Source organism: Falco rusticolus, chromosome 19 (assembly GCF_015220075.1).
Source record: "Falco rusticolus isolate bFalRus1 chromosome 19, bFalRus1.pri, whole genome shotgun sequence".
NCBI lineage: Eukaryota > Metazoa > Chordata > Aves > Falconiformes > Falconidae > Falco > Falco rusticolus.
In genome coordinates this window covers 787,167-804,298 of record NC_051205.1, presented here as the reverse complement: position 1 = coordinate 804,298, position 17,132 = coordinate 787,167, and the positions used below count along the sequence as shown (strand labels likewise).

At 53.9% G+C, this 17,132-nt stretch overlaps 1 protein-coding gene across 11 annotated transcripts in view; it reads right to left on the bottom strand.

The window, feature by feature from the left end:
* Positions 1-3,263: 3,263 nt before the first annotated feature.
* The window catches only part of ARNT (aryl hydrocarbon receptor nuclear translocator), a 29,413-nt gene continuing 15,544 nt past the window's right edge, over positions 3,264-17,132 (bottom strand). For 3 of the 11 annotated variants that reach the window (XM_037411955.1, XM_037411954.1, XM_037411956.1), the window contains 18 exons: positions 14,652-14,865; positions 14,276-14,489; positions 14,127-14,192; positions 13,916-14,015; positions 13,450-13,515; positions 12,882-12,967; positions 12,354-12,430; positions 12,046-12,180; positions 11,511-11,585; positions 10,562-10,713; positions 8,698-8,808; positions 8,414-8,492; positions 7,900-8,023; positions 7,178-7,277; positions 6,364-6,514; positions 5,987-6,146; positions 5,290-5,441; positions 3,264-4,108 (listed from right to left, as the gene is read on the bottom strand). In XM_037411955.1, coding sequence (XP_037267852.1) covers positions 4,019-4,108; positions 5,290-5,441; positions 5,987-6,146; positions 6,364-6,514; positions 7,178-7,277; positions 7,900-8,023; positions 8,414-8,492; positions 8,698-8,808; positions 10,562-10,713; positions 11,511-11,585; positions 12,046-12,180; positions 12,354-12,430; positions 12,882-12,967; positions 13,450-13,515; positions 13,916-14,015; positions 14,127-14,192; positions 14,276-14,489; positions 14,652-14,865 — 2,152 coding nt within the window. In that variant the 3' untranslated portion in view covers positions 3,264-4,018. Of the gene's footprint in view, positions 4,109-5,289; positions 5,442-5,986; positions 6,147-6,363; positions 6,515-7,177; positions 7,278-7,899; positions 8,024-8,413; positions 8,493-8,697; positions 8,809-10,561; positions 10,714-11,510; positions 11,586-12,045; positions 12,181-12,353; positions 12,431-12,881; positions 12,968-13,449; positions 13,516-13,915; positions 14,016-14,126; positions 14,193-14,275; positions 14,490-14,651; positions 14,866-15,021; positions 16,361-16,389; positions 16,542-17,132 lie in introns of those variants that run through there. The other 8 variants (XM_037411958.1, XM_037411959.1, XM_037411962.1 and 5 more) reach the window with 6 other exon arrangements.

Genomic DNA, 17,132 nt, shown 5'->3' with positions numbered 1-17,132 from the left:
ATCCCACCCCGGGGACACCCTCCTGCCCCGGCATCCCACCCCTGGGACACCCTCCTGCCCCGGGGACACCCTCCTGCCCCGGCATCCCACCCTGAGGACACCCTCCTGCCCCGGCATCCCGCCCCGGGGACACCCTCCTGCCCCGGCATCCCACCCCTGGGACACCCTCCTGCCCCGGCATCCCGCCCCGGGGACACCCTCCTGCCCCGGGGACACCCTCCTGCCCCGGCATCCCGCCCCAGGGACACCCTCCTGCCCCGGCATCCCACCCTGCGGACACCTTCCTGCCCCGGGGATGTCCTCCTGCCCCAGCATCCCACCCCGGGGACACCCTCCTGCCCCAGCATCCCACGCTGGGGATGTCCTCCTGCCTGGGTATCCTACCCCGGGGACACCCTCCTTGTCCCCAAGTCCTGCCCCAGGGTAGAGGCCGGACGGGGCTGCTTCCATTCCACGTGGAGCAGAGGACAGGACCTCACCTCTGTCCCCAGTGTCCCCAGTGTCCCCAGCCCAGCAGTGCTTCCCCTTCCACCACAGGATTTGGCCACCCCATGCCCAGCTCAGGGTGGGGGGCACAGGCTTGTCCCTGACCCCGGGCAGCACCACCAGGGGAAGCGGGGCCAGACGGTGCTTTCTGCCGTGACTGGCACCTCGTCACCGCATCACAAGTCAGAAAACCTTGTTCACTGCCGGGAAGGTCCCGGTGGCCACGCTGGGGACACCGCCACCATCACCATCACCCAAGGAGGGGCTGTCCCAGGGAGCCGGGCTGGGAGGGAGCAGGGGGCAGAGTTCAGGGGACGGGAGAAGCACCGAGGCACAGCCACAGGCTGGCAGTGCACCCACGTCACCCCACGGCCCCCACCCCGGCCACCCAGCAAGGGGGGCTGAGTCACCCCAGGGCTCCGCCGCGGACTCATCGCCCGAGCACGGGGCCCTGACTTGGCCGCGCATGACCAGGCGGCGAGGCCACCCACCCAGGGACCGAACCGTGGGGAGCAGGGGGTTTGAGGGGGCCACGCTCCTTGGGGACAGGGCCAGAGAGAGATCGGGGGCAGGGGGGGACGCGAGGCTCCATGAGGGATGCTCGGCTGTATCCCCTCTCCGGGAGAACACGACCCACAAAGCCAGAGATCACCAGGGCCTGCTAACAAGCACCAGCCCAAGCTGCAAGTGATGATGATGAGGAGGAGGAGGAGGAGGAGCAGCAAGGGAGCGAGCTCGGGATAAGGGCAGGACGCGCAAGGGTCCCGTCTCTGCGGCCCCAGCAATGCCGCGAGGCTGAGGAGTCGGGGCAACACCACGGGGAGAGGCAGAAATGAGACAGAGCTCTGAAAAAGGGAAAATATCTTGTTGTAAAATCTCTGCTACATATAATCATCTGCAACTCCTGTGACAAGAGGGAGCCCAGGCCCCCCCAACACCCCCCCCAAGCCCCCCGAGGAGGAGGTTGGGCTCCTGCTCGCCCCAAGCAATTGTACAATGAAATACACCACCCCCACCCCCCCCATTGAAAAATAGTACAATTATCAAAAAAAGGGATAACGATGGGTGCCCCCACCGCTGGCACCACACACCGGCCCCTCCAACAGCCCCCGGGAGGGGCCTGGGGACCCCGCCAGCCCCTCACCAGTCCTTGTCCTCTGTCGGCTGCTCCAGCTGGTTTTTCCCCCCAGCAGAGCCCACGAGTTGGGGGGCTGCAGCAGTGCCACCCGCGAGGGCTCAGGGAGAGACGGGCTCTCAGCTGGGGGGGGGGATGGAGACGGGACACGACACAGACCTGGCAGCTGTTCCATCCGTGTGGCCCCCAGGACCCACTGCGGTGCAAGGGGGGGGGGGTGTCAAAGCACCACGGGCAAGTCCGGCTCCCGCTGCTGGCGGACGGGGCTCCAGAAAGCGTCAGAGCTGCAGCTCCACGAAGGTCGGGCTCCATTTCTGTAGAAATGGGAATTTTCCTCCTCCTCCTCCGGCAGAGCGCTGCTCCATCCTTCATCCCGGCAGGGCTCCAACACCGGCGGGGTGCTGGGCCTTCCCGTGCCCCCTCTGCCCAGGGGGGGTCCAGATCTCCTCTGAACCAGAGAAACCTTCACAGGACGGGGACGGCGCGGGACAGGGCAGCGCGAGGCGCCCACCGCGGTTATTGCTGGTCGCGGTTTCCCTGGGTGAAAGGACGGGGCTGGATCACGGGACGTTTCCAGACTCCCTACCAGGAGGTTCCCACCTTTCCGCAGATAAAGGTGGAAGTGGTGTTTGGAGCGAGGAAAAAAAAAAAAAAACCCCCCACAAAAACACCCAACAAACTCCTTCAAATCTTGATTTTCCAACACAAGCAGGAGAGGAAAAAAAAAATAAATGAAAAGCTTTCTGCTCTGCTACCCAGGGGAACCTCTCCGGATCTCCGCAAGTAGGACGCTTGCCAGGAACCCAAGTGTTTCAAAGCCTTTCTGCTGGGGACGTCGCCGAAATGTGCTCTTCGGAGGGTCTCCCACATCAGCCCACCGGCGACTCCAAACCCCGCGTCCCTTCCCTGCCCCACGCCAGCGGAGAGGGCACTCACGGCCAGCCTGGGGGGCTGGAGCAGCCCCACCAACACACAGGGAGGAGGGAGAAATGCACAGATTTCATCCGAAACAAAAGCAGGCTTCCAGGAAAGCTTCATAATCTTCTTCCCCTGCTGCACTTGTGCCAGGTTGCCTTCCAAGTCTGACTCCGCAATGAACAAATTTTCCTGTTGAAACTGAAGCAAGGCTTGCCGTCGCAGGGGGAGTCAAACCGTTCTTCCAGCCCCTGCAGCCCCTGAGGAGAGTAAGACTTGCCAGAAGGTTTTTTTCCACTGAAGAAGCCAGAAGATTCAAAGTCAAGGTTTAAAATTTAAAAATGACACATTGAAAAAAAAAAAACCCAAAAAACCCAAACCCAACCACCAAACACCATTCTGCTCCCGGTATTTCCCTGCTCTCCTCAGTTTTGTGATTTGGCAACAGGGTCATCATATGGCATCGTTTTTTCTTTAAGGAGACGGCGAGTCTAAGAGCAAATACTGCCGTTCGCAGCTCCTAGTGAAGAACGCAACTCCAGCACGTCCAGAACCCGACATCCAGCTCCTCGACGAAGGCGAGGAACTCAACCTAGACGTGGGGAAATCGCACGGAAAGCGCAGAGCGGTTTTTCTTCCCCCCGCCCCGACACAAAACCCGCTGAACCATCGGTTCACGGCAGCACAGAAACCATCAGCTGCGAAACTGATGCGTGGAGAACAAAGCTACATTGATAATATTTTTTATGGCTCGTTAACAATCCCGTCATTCACACGAACGACTGGGCCCCCCCCCCCCCCAGGAGTTTATAGGTCGCACTGACAACCGAAGCCCATCATTGCACAGTTCACGGAAGAGACGGCGTCCAGACACACACCAGCGTGGGAATCCCTAGAGCACCCCGGGCTGGAGGCGCAGGAGCAGCCCCCCAAAAGGCGGCCAAGCTCCCTCCAAGCTTGTGACCAGGATTCCTCCGCAAGCATCCTCCCGAATTGTCTTATACAGGGTTAACGCTTGGAAGAGTTTCTTCCAATATTTAAAAAGTTACAATACTTTGTGTTTTATAGAAAAAAAAAAAAAGTCACGGTAAAGAAGATTGAAATAATAATAAAAAAACCCAACAGTAAAAGCCACCTTACAACTTTGGAGGGGCTGTCCATCCCTCCGACCCACCCAGCGTGCGGAACGAGAACCGCTCGGGACATGTGGGGCCTTCGGTCAGTGCGTGCGGCTGCACTCGCAGCACTCAAGTCCTGCTGCCTCCAACAGTCCCCCGCTGGCAGCGCCGCGCCGAGGTGCCCAAAACCAGCGCCCCTTCCTCCTGCACGGCCGCCCATCCTCCAGGCTGTGGGGCAGAGCTTCGCCTCCAGAAGGTAGGAAGTGTTTAGAAAGTTCAGCAGTCTTTGAAAAAAAGACTTAGGTGTTTTCCTTTACACATGGATATTATATATAGTTATAATTTGCTTCCCCTAGGGCTTATTTTATTCTGAAAAAGAAGGGAATATATTCAGCTCTGGGAACTCTTCGTTGTTGTAGTTGGGTCCTTGGTCTCCCAGCATCGTCAGCATGTCCTGTGAGGATACAAGGAGAGAGTTACTCCCTGCTCTAGAGTACCACGTCAGTGATTTAGTCACGCAGGAGTTTGCCAGAGCAGGTGCTGTGACCTGGGACGGTCCCTTCCCCCCCCCCGGGACGGTCCCTTCCCCCCCCCACCCCCCCACCCCCCCCGAGACGCACAGGGTTTGCACCCAAGGCTGCAGGAGAGCAGCAAACTTAAGTCACGAGCGGTGACTTAGGAGGGGATCCTCCTGGTGAGGAGGATCCTCTGCCCTGGTGAAGCCACCTCTGCAGTGCTGTGCCCAGTGCTGGGCTCCCAGTTCAAGGGAGACTGGGAGCTACTGGAGAGGGGCCAGCAGAAGCTACGAAGATGATGAGGGGACTGGAGCATCTCCCTTAGGAGGAAAGGCTGAGGGAGCTGGGGCTGGTCAGCCTGGAGAAGGCTGAGAGGGATCCTGTCAATGCCTACAAACACCTTAGGGGTGAGCACCGAGAGAACGGGGCCAGGCTCTTCCCAGCGGTGCCCAGCGCGAGGACCAGAGCCACGGGCACAAACTGCAACACAAGTTCCTTCTGAATGGGAGGAAAAACTACTCTGAGGGTGGCAGAGCGCTGGAAGAGGCTGCCCAGAGATGTGGAGTCTCCTTCTCGGGGAAACAGCCCAAACCTGCCTGGACACAACTGAGCAACCTGCCGAGGGAGAACCTGCTCCAGCAGGGGGCTGGTTGGTCTGATGGTCTCCAGAGGTCCCTTCCAGCCCCGACCTGTCTGCGGTCCTGTGACTGCACCGACTCCTTTGAAAGCAGGGGTAGCAAGTCACAAGTGGAGTTCTGAACTCCCTTATCTTCATTTTATTGGACTGGGGGCAGGGTAAGGACGTGTGTTTGGCTTCTTTTGTTATTAATTAGAGCCAAAGGGTTAATACAACTGCAGAGCGGGTAGTTTCACACTGATCCTGCAGTGGCCCAAGACACAAATCCCATCCCGCTGACGCCCTCCTCCTGCCCTCCCCTCTCCAGTTCCAGCTCCATCAGGTTATCCACAAGTCTGAGACCTCACCAGAGATCATGAACTAGAGGGACAAGCCCTCAGCACTTCAGGCAGCTGCCCACACTCAGGCAGCAAAAGCCCGTTCGTTCCCACAAATCAGCCCACACCAGTCCTCGCTCGGGAGGTTACAAAAGCACCGTCTTACTGAGAAGACCTCAGGCTGGCTTGGCTGCGGCTGCTGCACGTGTTGCTCCCCAGACGCTGGGCCATGGTGCTGTCCTTGCCACTGCGGCCACATCCCCACGCCTTCGGCTGCCCGCGGCTCGAATGTGCTGGGCGTCTGCGCCGCTTCCGTGGCTGTTGGACAGAGAACAAGTCAGCAGCCGATTCCTGGTGTGGGGCTCCAGTTTCTGTGATCCCTGAACGGCGCTGGGAAGCACACAACTCGTTCTGTGGTGCCTACTGGTAAGATCTCCCCTCCAGGAAAAGTCACTGACCACACGCAGTAAGGCATGTGTCGGCACCCATCCAGGGGTGGCACAAGAAAAACGCAGGGGAGGCCCAGGGGGGGTTGTTTCCTCCCAGTGAGCCTTAGAACGGTTCAAAATTCACCTGCTCTGGAGCCTCATGGCAGGGCGATGGTTAAATTGAAATAAAAACCAGTAAAAGCCACCTTACAGCTTTGGAGGGGCTGTCCGTAAATTCACCTGCTCTGGAGCCTCATGCCGGGGCGATGGTTAAAGGCGATAAAGGCAGCGTGAACAGGGATTGAGCTGTTTGGACATTGTCCCAGCACACGGGGAGCGCATCACACACGGCTGGAGCTCCCAGATTTCCTCTGAGGGGATTTAGTTGCCCCCCCCCCCCCCCCGCCAGGTCCCAGCACCCCAAGTCATACTCACTGAAGCCGGTGCCACGGCTGGCAAGGTTCGGGTAAGCAGCGCCGGTAGGAGAAGCCGTAGAGCCAGGTGCTGTCATGGGACTGAAGGAAGACGGGGTGCCTTGGAATGTCCCCATGCTGAAGGAAGGGGGCCGAGTCTTCACAGTCTGGGACCCCACTTGCTGTAAGAGAGCAAGAAACGGGAGAAGAGGAGAGATGCGTTTATTCTGAGTGTCAGCCAGGGTGAGAAGGTGCTGGACTGGCCCTGAAGGAGGAGGCGCGCGGGCGCGCAGCACTGCTCCGTCACCCAGCGTCAGAGCCGGTGGATTTGTGGCGGCGAGAAGGGTCTGCAACGCAGCGGGGGCTCGGGGCCTGCACCGAGGGTTCAGGCTTTGCTACCTGGGGCGTGAACACCGGCCGTGTCCCTGGAGCCCAGTTGGTTCCGCTGACCTGAGCTGGGCTGGAGTGGCGTGAAATCTGTGCTAAGATCCGGCCCGCTGACGAGGGCTGCTGCTGAATAATGTTGACAGGAGGTACCATGCTGCTGCTCCTGCAAGACAGGAGAGGTGCCCTTAGGACACTGGGCATCACGTACAGGACAAAGAGCCACAAACACCATCCGTGTGAGTTACTGGTGCGGGGAAGCAAGCGCAGAAACGTGGGTAACTTCGCCAGTGCCCATCGTGCTGCCCTGCTGTGGGTACAACTGGCAGGAGGTGCTGGGTTTCTGGGCAAGGCGAGGAGCGCTCGGTGGGAGTTCTCACCCAGCTCAGCTGCTGGGCTTCGGTCCGAGAGGCACAGCTATCCCGCAGACAAGCCGTGGCAAGGAATGGCGCAGACGGCTACGCGGGAATCGAGGCAGTGGCTGAGACGGTGACTGTGAGGGTGAGGACTGGCACGGCAGAGGAAGGGCCACGCTGACTGCACACAGCCCCAAAGCTCCTGCACCTCTGAGCAGGAGCAAAGCGGCACTGGGAGGAGAGCAGGAGCCCTTCTCAACCGCATCCCTCAAAGAAACCAGCGCCTGGATGGGCTCCCCTCCGCATATTTTCTGTGCGGAATGTGTAGCAGCACGTTTACGGACAATCGCTGCCAGGCAGGGAGAGGCTGGGAACACTCAGCTGTTGCAGGACACACAAACAGAACAGGAACGACCGCCGGACAAGGTAAAACTAACGTGAGGCCATTCCGAGATGAGCAGGGGAAGCCTCACCTGAAGTTCTCAGCAGGTCGTGGTGGGGTGAAGGTGTTTCCCTGCGTGAAGAGGGGCTGGTTGGCAGGCACTGTGCTGGCAGGAAGGGCTTTGTTCTGGTCTGTGGAGAGAGGGCGATTCGCGACAGGGCTGAGAAAGCCTCGGCAGCAGGAACGGGGAGACAGAACCAGTTGCGAGACACATGCCCGCATGAAGGAAGGCTGTTCTGAGCCAAAGTAAACGTGACTGTTCTTTATCCAGCCATGGACTCCAGATGGTTTTGTAAAAGCCTGTTTAATTTGATTTCCTCTCCATTTTCTAATAAACTTGCATTAAAGTCCTCTGGGGTTAGAGCATCCACTACAGTGCTCAGACTAGGAGCACAGAGCACTGCTCTCTAGGGACAAGCAGGAAGGATGGGACTAAGGCAGGCAGTAAGAGCAGGGCAAGAGATGCTTTTTCACCCAACTCCCTCCCCACACCTCTCCAACAAAACGTCGGCTGCAGGACAATTCTCTGTCACAACAGCCCGTCAGCGCAGCCAGGAATCACCCACCCGGCATCCAAATCGGCTGTTCTGCAAGGCCTGGGCTGCCACGACACAGTCACGCCAAGCCTCTGCGCCCAGAACTGGGCTGAACGACTTCGGAAAGAGCAAAGTGCACTCCCGACCGAAACCAAAATTGGATGAAGACGCGACGCGACGTGCCCCTGGCCGTGCCCGACAGCCCAGCGCTCCCCACCTGCGTTGATACTGCTGTAGATTTCGCTGAACCTTGGGTCCCGCTCCTGATTAAAAAGGCTCTCTGCCTTCTCCAAGGGCTTGCTGTGCTCTGGGCCGGCAGCAGTCACAGGCTGAACGGGAACCTGGGAGCAGGTACAAACGTCAGCTGTTAGCACAGCACAAAGGAAGCCAGCAGTCTCGCACCAGCACGGAGAACAGCCAAAGGCTTTGCAGGAGAAGACTTTGCACGCAAGCGGCCGCGCTGCTCTCCGGGCTCCTGTGTATTTTAGGGGGACAGTGAGGCCATTTAGGGCTGGCAGCACCACCACGGGCAGGGCGGGGAGGATGCCACAGGGGCAGCTCAGAATCAAGCAAGCAGATCCAACAAAACCCACGGCAGAACTGCCTCCTCTCCGAACTCTCAGCAGCCTCAAGTCAGGCTCGGGTGGCCACCCTTAAAGCCCCAGCAAAAGGTAATTTAAATAATGCAGGACAACAAATGGAAGGAGTAACCAAACCCCCTGTTGATTTACCTGTGAGTGGTCATAACCAGACAGGCTCTCTCTTCCTGGGACCACTTCCAGCTCTGTCTGTTGTGGCGGCTGCTGCTGCCTAAAATAGAAAGTGTCTGTAATAGGAGAACACCGGCTGCTAAAAGCGATTGCCAAGGAAACAGATACTCTGTGGTTACACCAATGATTCATTAGCCCAGAGGAGTTCATTGCTGCAGAGAGGAAAGTTTGGGTAGGAAGGCTATGTGACAGGAGGGCAGAACCAGCAAGAGAGGCATGGTAAAAGGAGCTGAGCACCTCCTGACCTTGAGGGCAGCTGTGCCGTGCCCATCTCCAGGGGAAGGTTGACACTCTGCCCCAGCTGGGGCCTCTGCATTGAGTTTGACAGGGCAGGTCGAGACTCCTGGCTCGAGTTCCTTTAAAGCAAAGAAAGAAAGAAAAAAAAAAATTTTTTTTTTTTTTTAAATACCCAATGAAAGCAAACAGTTGGCTACTGCGTGTAGGAAAGCACACTTGTCTTGGACAAGATCGGAAGCTTTGCTTTTTGCAAAAGCTGTTTGAGTGAAGGATCCTTCCACTCGTTCCCATGGTCTCTGAAATGGGGTGTGTGTTGTGTAACAGAACGCTAACGGCTGTGAGCCAAAGGGCTCTGCCCCATCCCACTCGGTCGCTGAGCAGGGGAGCAATTAATAACCTACACCAGGAGCATGGCCAGATCTGCATCATCCTTAAAGCACAAGCAAAGGTTGCAGGAACCTACAAACCCCCAAGGTTTTCCGTTCAGCTCTGTCAGACGCTCCAGAGCTGGAGCCTGCAGAGACCACCAGCAGCTTTAGGTTTTAAGCCCAAGACGTTGGTGGAATTCTTTATGCTCTTCTGTTAACTGTCACAAGTCAGTTAATGTTTAACTCCCACAGGAAAGGAATTAAAATCCAGCGTTTTCCCGACAATTCTTTTGCAAACTGCTGCTTCAGTAGGACCTGATCTCGAAGATGAAACAATACAGATATCCCAGCAAAGATGCACATAGATAAAATGCACCTCAAACACAATCAGACCCAGACTGCTGCTTCTCTGGTCTGAATTTATGCAGTGCTTTTAGAAGGCATAGCATGGATGTGAGAATGGATGCGTGTGGAATGAATGAGTTCAAAGAGATATCTCTAACGGCGGGACAGGAATTAAGGCCTGTATCAGATTTCAGCCCTGCACTCAGACCACAGCTCTTTAGAGCCAGAGGGATTTGTCACTGCTCAACCCTTAATACTTTCTCGTCAGAAAGCATCAGCTCACTAGCTGCAGGAAGGGAAGAAGTGCCACCCGCACTCTAGGACCCTGCCTCACTACAAAAAGGAAAAAAAAAAAAAAAAATTCCCGGCTTTTCACTTGCCCACAAGCAGCCTAGCTTTCTGTTTGCCTGGCTGGAGAGACTCCATTTGCTGCACCCACCAAGCCTGCCGTTCTGAATCACGCGCAGGCACATTTTTTATTTTTTATTTCAGTTGCTGCTCTTCTGTAAGGGGCCTGGAGCTCACTCCACGGGAAGAGAGAGCAGCTCTGATCACTCCCAAAGGAGATGATGCACCAACCCACTAGAATAGTCAAGGGAGGGAAAAGAAGAGCGCAGCAGTGACAGCAGCCTCCCCACTGCAGCTCGTTTCTGAGTCCAAGGACAAACTACAGCAGTGAAGAAAAATAAGTGTTTGCTTCCTCCCGTCAGCTGCAGACAGTCCTGCTCACATGAAAAGCCACTCTCAGGGCCGGCCGCCCCCCCGGACGTCACGGCAGCTCGAGCTACATTCAAAGGCAGGCTTCGCTAATATTAGCTCCGGGGGCAAACACGCAGCCAGGAGGCTCGCTCCAGTAACCAGAGTTAAAAAAGGCACTGCTGGAGCTGAACTTTGGCAGCTTGCTAAGCCATACAACCGAGACAGCCAAAGGGATTCCATTTCTTGCACGTTACAGTCCTCTAGTGCCTGCTGCAGCCCAGGAAAAGAGCACTCACGGGACTTAGTAATTTCTCCAGGGCCTACGCAAACTGGTGGGGAGCTTGGTGAGGGGGAGAGGGCAAAGCTCCTGCAGTTCTGTGTTGCTGGTTATTCGGGGACAAGATCCCATCAGGTTCGTGTGCTATCACTGGTGGTTGGCAAGTCATTTCCATGTACATACTTGACGTTGGTGTTGGTACAGATGATGTACTCAATTTCATCCGAGTAGGGGTTCTGGAAGGTAAAGGAGCTGGTTCTCATCCAGAGCCATTCCCGGTTTTTGGATCGGAATCGGAACATGACTGACAGAACCTGGCCTTTTAACTTCACCACCTAAAAAAACGTAATGCCATCAGTAGTACCTGATAAAAGAAGGTGTTGAAGAGCAACCTGCTTCTGAGCACAAGCCGCCCCCCACTAAAATCTCGTGATGGCCCTTTGCCTCAAAGCCTACAAGACCGTATCTTGGTCTTCCCCAACTAAATGGTACTGGCACTATTCCCTTACGCTATCTTGACTCCCGAATGACACGGGAGGGGAATCTAACATCCCCTTTCTGGCTTTCCCTTCTCTTATCTCTTTGCACTGGTGAGATGTATGGAAAAGCCTCCGGTAAATGAAGCACATGCTGTTGCTTCTGATTCCAACTATTTGGACAAATGGATATGAGCAGCTACTTTTTGGAGTCATGAAAGCACAGGGGCAGTCTTACCTGCCCTGCCACAAGTCCAACGCCCTCAGAAATAAGAGTAACGACAACAGGGCAAGCAAACCACATCCATTTCGAGTTCTGCAGCACTGGGCTGGGCCCTAGAGATGAACCAGTGTTTCAGCCACAGAAGCATGGCATTCAAGTAGGCACTCTGTAGCCACGTCTCTGGCCCTAAAAGCAGACTGAACTAGCAGCCAGAGGATGAATTCAAGAGTTAGACATCAAATGCTTCTGTTTTGTTTTGCACATTTACAGTTTTGTGACTGTACCTGTAACTGTTTGCCATTGGGCAAAGGAGAAACATCTAAGGTTTATTTTTCTCTTGGTTTTCCAATTCATTTCATTGCTTTGCAAGCACGAAGACAGATTCCAATCTGAATACCACACTGCATGCAAAGTGGCAGCTAAAATGTTTTACCTGCTGAAAGCTGTCCCGCAAAAGCTGCTGGTCTTCCGGGTGGCAGAAATCCACAATGTCTTTCCCCAGAAGTTCCTAGTTTTAAAGGAATCGGGAAAGAGATCTAGTCCATTTGTCTGGCAGGCAGACTCCCTCTTTTGGGTACGCCTCATTAATTCCACTTTGGACAGGTCATTACCGCTCACCCCCACCAAATCACTGTTACACAAACCAAGTACAGGAACTGGCATGCTGTATTTTAAAGAGAAGCACAACAGCGGCTGACTAACGTTTGATCTCTAACTCACATGGAGGCAAAAATTATCTTAATTGACTTCAGACATAATCCAGAGCCATCCATCCTTCCGATGATCAAAGTACTTAGCAAAGCACATGAAAAAGCAATTGGTGGAAAAGAAACATGTCTGGTTTAGGCCCTGGGCATCGTTTTATCAGATCTGCTAGATAAGCAGAGCCGCGATATACAAGAGATGGAGGAAGGAAAAGTAAGAACTGCTGTTCAGACTTTCTTAGAAAGCTCCTACCATTTTCTCACCTGCGGCTGGTAGCCAACTGTAGCCACACACCGGTGATCGATGAAAGTGAAAATGCCTTCGGTGTTGTGTCGGGAGATGAACTCTGTTGGCTGACAAACATTGTTCATGTCTGTGCAGTTGGGTGAGCTGGTGACCTGCACGGTAAGACAGGAACAGCGTTACTGAATCGTACGAGAGCTGCTTTCTCCTGACCAGCCAGCCCTGCAGGTGGATTTGTGGCAAGTGGGGAACGTCTTCAGACAGAGCAGTTTAACTCTGTGGACTTTCAGGACGAGGCAATGTTGAACCATCCAAACATGCTACCCACCTGGAGCCTGCCGATAGCCACAAGGCAAAACTTGCTGCCCTGGCCAGCGTCTGGGTCATCATCAGGCAGCGAAACACCTGAGAGGGGAGGGCCAAAAAATTCCAGCAAGGTTAATACAGGAAAACTTGCTAATCCCAGAGGAAAAAGACATGCACTTCTGACTTCAATACATCTCCCCGCCCTGTTTTGATGTAATTCAACATCATTTCCAGTGAAGGAATTCAGTAAATTAAGTTGCCTCCCGCTCTCTGTTTTCATCAGAAGGATTCAAGAACTCTGCCACTTCCAGCACAAGCCAGTGCATCAGACAAGTCTAGTGTTATCTTCACCCTCTACATTATCTCTACTATCCAGAGACACAGATCTCTGATCCAGCATGGGCAAAAAACTGAGTTCAATCTTAAAATAAGAAAAAGCAATATACTTGCAAAGCATTTGCTGGCACATTCAGTTCATAGAATAGACAACTTTAGACCCTATGCTCTTAAAAAAACCCACCACAACTGAACACTTCAGCTAAGCCATTACCTGCAGGGGGCCAGGCTTTTATGTAACCCGTGCAGTGCACCACAACGTAGTGAGGTTCACCATCTTTTGCTGCACCTAAGCCATTCCTTGGGAGAGAGAAACAGTCTGATTGTGTTATGTATTAAACCGGGGTAAGGCGAGGCAAGGTTTCTACTTTTACTTCAAAAAAGCTTCCACGGAACGCCTTTGGGGTAAAAAAAAGAGCAAAGACTTAACATAAACGCAAGAAGTTCAAGAACAGAAGAGGTTGGAATCGATCTCAATTTCAAATTAAAAAGGGACAACATACTCCAGAGCCAACGACAACAGCGTAAAGAACATGCGGTGTTAAGCTGACTTCAAATCCAATCTTTGAGTCAAAGAAGATTAATCTTCTCCCGAGATTATCTTCCACAACACAGCGGTACTTTGGTTCCTCTACCAGCAGATCTATCTGAACTCCTCAATGAGCCGCACTAGTCCTCGCTAGGCACACTCAGCAGTGTGCCCCCACCGCTCTGATGACGGAGCTGTAGCTCCTTTTCCTCCTAGCAACGCAGTGTGCTCGCCTGTAACTCGTGTTATTTACCTGCAGCGATTCCTCATAAAGCTGAGACGATTTACAGAGACTGGATCCACTGAGCTGTTGCCACACCTGTACCAGAACAAGAAACGCAAAGGGACAGGCTTTTATCTTTCTGGGTCAACATCAGTCCAATCTGACAATCCTGAGTAAGAGGAAGCAATCTATAAATGGGGATGAACCTTTGAATCTCCACCACACAAGTGAACAGAATGAAGATTCTACAGACTTCAAGGAAGGTGACAAACAGTTTCTTGAAACTGGATCTTCTACAACAGTCTTGAGAGCTATCTTGGCACAGGGCAAAGAAAAAGCTCAAGACCTTGACTGTTAGCACGGTGAGGAAAGCTCAGCCACCTTATGCCTACCTCAGAACGAGCAAAAAAAAGCCAAAATAGAAGCACGAAGGGGACAGTGAGAGAGTTCAGCTTCAGGCTCAAATCACACTTCCCCAGGGACTTTCTTTTATTACCTCATTCGGCAGATGAAAGATCTTCGTGAACCCATACACATCCTCATGGACTGCTGGCCTTCCTTCTTGACAGTCCCAGTCTTCAAATCGAGGATGCGACCTAAAGAAGAAAAAAAAAAGAAGATGCCACTGCAACGTCAGTCCTTTTACCAACGCAGGCACCGGGCAACATATTAGGAAACTCGCAAGACACAAGCGTCACCGATGGTACCTTTAGATGCATTCTCAGGGGGGGCTGCAGGATCCTTGTTAGAAAGGCACCAGGGTTTGGTTCCTTCTACAAAGGGAAGGTTTTAATCCAAGTCCTCTGCAGGCTTTTGTGCTGCCCGCCCCCGCCAGTCCCTTCCCAGGCTGTTTTACCTGTCAGCGCGTTCTCCGATGTGGAAAGCTGCTCCCTCAGCTTGCCCACGTCATCCGGGTGCACCTGGTCGTAGAGGGTGCTGCCAAACCACTCGGACTGGGGCTGGTTCAGGACAGGAGTCACAGAATCGGAGACGTAGACCACCCTCCCGGTCTCACAAGACACTATGAACAGAAAGCCGTCGGCCGCCTCTAGGATCAGGTGTTTGAGCTCCTGCATTCACAGACAGACAGACACGCTCTTCACTCCGGGGCCAAGCAGCTGACACCCTCGAAACCCACCCTGGGTGCCTATCCCCCCCCACCCACAGGTTAATCATCCCTCCCCTCCTCCTCTGCTTGCAGTATTTCCCACACGGCAGCGTCAAGCTAAGACCTGGTCAGTGAGAAAGGAGGGTTTGTAGGTGCCGTCAGTGGAGGTATTGCCTGTGCCACGCAGCGACTTCATGTGAGAGACAGCCATGCGCAAGATGGTGAGCTTGTCTGGTTTGCGGGCCAGGGCGCTGCAGGTGGGCACCATGTCCGAGAGCTCTGTGATGTAGGCGGTCATCTTGTTCCTTCGCCTACGTTCAATCTCGCTGTGATTTTCCCTGCAAAAAGCCAGGGAGGAGAGGAGGAAGACCAAGTTACCAACAAGCCAGAAGCCCCAGCCATTTCCCCCATGTCAACGCTTCCACAAGGCCAGAGTGCAAAACACAGAGATGCATCAGGGTCATCAGGAGTTAGAAGGACTACAAGTGCCTCACATGCTGGGCGTGCACGAAGGAACGCAGGAACAAGTGCGAGGAGGACAGTCTACAGTTGGACCTTCTTTGCTGCGGACAAGAGCCTTGCTTTGGATCACATCGGTTCCCTGGCACCTGGTGAAGGCAGCGAGCTAGGCTGAGCTATTTTAGCAGAGAAAGAAGCTTCCCCATCAGTTCCACAACACTGCAGCAAGCCAAAGGATTTCTTCCTTTACCGTGGCCTCTGCTCCCGAAGCGAAGCTCGCCTCCCTACTGAGGAGATCTGCTTTTACACAGCACTGGTGCAGGGAGACTGTGAAGCCTCATCCCACCCACTGTCTGTCCGACAATGAATCAAATCCGACGCCCGTGCACCTCCGATAACCGTTCGAGGAGGCCAGGGCTGCCGCTGAGACTCGGGCACCTCGGTAACGACAGAGTCTTGCTTCGCAGTGCTTTTATGAAGCTACTTCCCTGCTACATCGAGAACTTTTTACAGTACCATGGCAGAGGGAAAGCTTCAGAGCAGACACACACCTCATTTCTGTACGGATCGAGGCCGCTGTGGGCTGGCCACCCACCAGCACACACCTGAGTGGTGCGCATGGACCTCTAACGGGGCACCACGACCAACGCTGCCCACTCACAGCCCTTAAAAGAGGTTTTTCACATGCCTTTTGCCAGCCCGCTCGCAGGGCACGGTCCCCATCAACCCCCAGAGATGAGAACACAACTTGTTTAGGCTTGGCTCTTTTCATCCAGCATATGCCGTTTAACTGGATTACCGCCGTGGGTTTTCCAAAACAGAACTGAAAAGCCAGGTTTCCTATACAGAAGGATGGATCGATCAGATGCAAGGAAGCACAAGGTGGGAAACGAAATGAAAGTCTTGGAAGGAACACAGACAGGCAAGTGAATTAAAGAGGATAAAGACAAAATGGAGCATTTATCACTACCAGGTGTGTGTGCAATCATTCAGTGACCTTGCTCCTTGCTGCAAGAAACCGATACTCAGAAAAAGAAGTGCTTCAATGATGACACTCACCTTGAACTCAAGTTTCTCCCAACTCACGTTCTCGAGTGTGAAAATGAAGCTACCTTCATGACAAAAGCTACTGGGAAACCACCAGGCGTTTTACTTGCCCCACTGCCAAATGTTCTTTACCGCAGGCTGTGCCACGACGGCAACAACTGCCTACAGGGACGGACGAAAGGGTCGCTGCCTCACCGGAGGAGAAGTGCACTGCCGTTTGCTGTACTCACAGGCCCCACTTCTAGGCCTTCCTTATCTCCTCAAATATTTAAGCTATGCAACACTGCCGTTTGGAAGGGCTGCGCTTGGGGGGTATTTTTTTTTTTTTAAAACCAGTCAGCAGGCAATAAACTGACCAGAACTGTGGCATTCTCAGCACCCAAGACAGTCTTTTTTCAGTCCTGTGCGTTGCTCAAGAATCAAGTCCAGGGTGGAACACTCCGAAGTAGTTGCAGAGTAAGTTCGCAAGGTGGCAAGCCACAAAACAAGCCATTCTTCAGAAACTGCCACCGCTCAGCTCCGCAGCAGCAACGAGCTGTGGGTGGCAAGCAACAGGAACCTCGATTCAAGCAGTTTTTATTTTGCAGCTGAAAACAGGGAAGGGTACATTTAGGGCTGGGTGTGTTTCTCTGCTGGAGAAAAGCGGTCCTGACAACACACCACCCCAACCAGCTGCAGCTGTGCACACACATTTGTGGGGCACATTGCTGTACTAACGGTAAGGCATTCGACAGGCCTGCTTCGGTCATTTCAGCCACAGCCCCTCGTTAATTGCAAATAGGATCTTGGGGGAAAAAAAAATTAATCCTGTTTTCAGTAAGCCTAAGTCACTGTAAAGCACAGGACAACACTACCTTTCCTGGAAGGTTTTATGGTGTAGAAAAAACCTGAGCTAGTACTTTTTTTCATGTCTGTTTTGCACTCCTGCCACAAAACCTCACCAAGGTGGGAATGGGCCATTTGGCACCTTGAACCAGGGCAAGAGAAATTGTATTTAGCACGGGTTAGCAAAGCTACAGTACTCGGTGAAAGCAATGGCCCAACCACGCTCTACCCTACAGTCTTTGGCAAGCAAATCCTTTTGTGTATTCCCCAAAGA